General features: G+C 59.6%; 1 protein-coding gene across 3 annotated transcripts in view; it reads left to right on the top strand.

The window, feature by feature from the left end:
* The window catches only part of Nfic (nuclear factor I C), a 35207-nt gene that overhangs the window by 20970 nt on the left and 11327 nt on the right, over positions 1-2910 (top strand). For all 3 annotated transcript variants that reach the window (XM_005358979.3, XM_005358978.2, XM_005358980.2), the window contains exons 3-5: positions 934-1005; positions 2303-2377; positions 2465-2588. In XM_005358979.3, coding sequence (XP_005359036.1) covers positions 934-1005; positions 2303-2377; positions 2465-2588 — 271 coding nt within the window. The remainder of the gene's footprint in view (positions 1-933; positions 1006-2302; positions 2378-2464; positions 2589-2910) is intronic.

Genomic DNA, 2910 nt, shown 5'->3' on the forward strand with positions numbered 1-2910 from the left:
CCTAGAATCCCCAGTGAGGTGGCTGGGGGCTTGGTAGGGGTAGAGCACTTTCCCAGGATGCATCCCACTATGGTTCATCTCCAAAATTTTACAAGAGATGCTGCAGCTGGACCAGCCCATCTTGGGGATGACCCTTGACCTCCAGGCCCACACTGACTGAGATAACCTTGGGACTCAGAGCTTCCTTAGGAAGAATCCTCCCTCCCTCCCTTCCCATACCTGAGGCCACCTGAAAGCTTTGGAGCTGGGACCCTTCCCAAAAGCCTACTGCCAGGCTGATCATGCTAATCCCTTCTGCCACAGGAAAAGTAAGGCCCAGCTCCTGACCTTCCACCCTCTTTACCCTCCCCCTCGGGCCTCAGTGGTCAGCTGAGCTCAGCACCTGGCAGGCCCCCAGTCTACCAGGGAGGGAATTATCTCTAGATAAAATGGAAAGAAAGTACAGGGGAGGAACTGGTAGCCAGGGCAACATGTGACACTGGAGGCCCCAAGACCACCTGTGTCCTCAGTTTCCCCATCTGTAACATGAGAGGCAGCCTGGAGCCCAGAGGCTGCATAGCACAGAGGTAGCAGAGCTGGGATCTGAAACCCCAGATCTCTCACACCTTGGCATCAGTCACTGCACCTGAGCAGATGTCACTGCGATGTTGTATGGTCCGTACTGCTATGTGTGCTATGGTACTACGCCTGTAGATTGACACACAGAGGCAGAGACGCAGGTCATCCTTGAAACAAGAACACCCCCTTTAGTGTGTTCCAGGGTAGCCACGCCCCTGCCAAACCCACCAGAAACCACTCCCCTGCCATCAGGAACTCCTGAGGGTCTCGTGCTCAGAGCAGCTGCAGGCATAACAAGTTATTTACAGAAAATTCAGGGTCTGGGTCCACAGCCCCCAACACAAGGTCACAAGCTGTCCTCTCTTCTCTTTGCAGATGCAGAACAGAGCAGCAGCCCCCGGACTGGAGTGGGCTCCGACCAGGAGGACAGCAAGCCCATCACCCTGGGTGAGTCCTTGGCAAGCTGAGGCAGGAGGATTATGGTTTCAAGGGTAGCCTGTGCTAAGTAATGAGTGTCTGTGAATAGTCAGCAGAGCTGGAGCCTAGAATCCCCCAGTGAGGGGCTGGGGGCGTGGTCAGGGTAGAGCCCCGCCTAGAATCCCCAGGGAGGGTCTGGGGGCATGGTCAGGGTAGAGCCCCGCCTAGAATCCCCGGGAAGGGGCTGGGGGGCGGGGTCAGGGTAGAGCCCCTGCCTGGGTGAAAGGGGCAGTGCTGTCTCCCATGGGGCCTTTGCGGACCTCAACACCTCCTCGTGGACTGCCATCTTCCTCGTCTTTGGGCAGCACTTTGCCTACATCAGGGTCTTTGGCTGCCATCACAGATTGTGTCTGGGAGTGGGGTGTGGAGGGGGAGAGCAGGCAAAGAGAGAAGGGTGGCAGCCTCCGTGAAGGGAGAGGAACAGGCCTGAGCTAGGCAGCTGCTCCATGCCACGGCTCGTGACCAGGTCCATGACCCGGGAGCTCCCCAGCCTCTTTCTGCCTCTTCCCTTCCAGCCAGAAGGAGGAGGAGGGTGGGGTCCCGGGAGGATCCCAGTCCTCGGGACTCCTCTGCCTCCGGACATGGACCCCGGTGGCCTCTGTACAAACAGGAAACTCCCGGGGGAGGAGCAGGAGGCTGCAGCCACCATGTGGGTCAGCAGGAAACGGTTGGGCGGGCCACTTCCCGGTGGACACCGCAGGGCCAGCCCTGAGCCACATGGCCGCTGCTCAGTGAGCGTGACTGTGCTGCCCCCTGGGGGCCAGTCCCACTACTGCTCCGCTTTGGGTTCTTCCTGCTGCAGGCATTGACCGGGGATGTGGGTGTGTGTACTTGCTGTGGTTGGTGTAGCCTTAGCCCGTACCTGCCCTCACCGTAGCGAACCCCACCGTGTAGGTCCAGAACCTTCCGTCCGACCCAGCCTCAGTCAACAGGCTCCTCCCGCCCCATCCTGTGTCGGTCAGGCAGTTCGTGACTGCACGGTACTCTACCATGGCTGCGTCAGAGTGTGCAAGCCAAGGTGGTGTAGACAGGGACCGGCAGGCAATATACTTGCCACCATCATGGGGATCCGAATTCGAATCCCGAGTATCCATGTGACCGCCAAGCAGCTGTAACCCCAGCCCAGGAGTGGGGTGCGAGTAACTGGGTCACATGACCTTCAGGACTCAGACAGGGGCAGAGGCTTGTCAAAGGGCGGCGTGGGCATCACCCTGGCTGCAGGTATGGAGGAAGGTGGCTGCTGACCTCTGACCCCTGTGTGTTCCAGACACCACGGACTTCCAGGAGAGCTTCGTCACATCTGGTGTGTTCAGCGTCACTGAGCTGATCCAGGTTTCCCGGAGTGAGTGTCTCCGTCCTGGGGCGGTCTCCGCGGGAGGGGGGATCGCATGAGGAGCACGCCCCCCCTGACCTCTCCTGTCCTCTCTAGCACCTGTAGTGACGGGAACCGGACCCAACTTCTCCCTGGGAGAGCTGCAGGGCCACCTGGCCTACGACCTGAACCCGGCTGGCGCTGGCATGAGGAGGACTCTCCCCAGCACATCCTCCAGTGGGTAGGTGCCAGGGTCGCTGCTGGCGCATCGGCGTCTCGGCTCCCTCCGCCCTGCAACAGGCCCACAGTTCTCAGCCCCCTTCCCCCTGCAGCAGCAGGCGCATGGTTCTCAGCCCTTACCCCCCTGCAGCAGCAGGTGCATGGTTCTCAGCCCCTGCCCCCCTGCAGCAGGCCCAGTTTCACTTGCAGTAACCGTTTGTACTATACACGTGGGCTCATCTTCAGAAGCCTAGTTCCAGTACCCTGTCGCCCAGCCCTGGTAGGCCACAAAGGCTAGCCTGAAGCCTGACAAATTCTTCCAGAGATCTTTTTTTTTTTTTTTG

This window comes from Microtus ochrogaster, linkage group LG1 (genome assembly GCF_000317375.1).
Source record: "Microtus ochrogaster isolate Prairie Vole_2 linkage group LG1, MicOch1.0, whole genome shotgun sequence".
Classification (NCBI taxonomy): Eukaryota; Metazoa; Chordata; class Mammalia; order Rodentia; family Cricetidae; genus Microtus; species Microtus ochrogaster.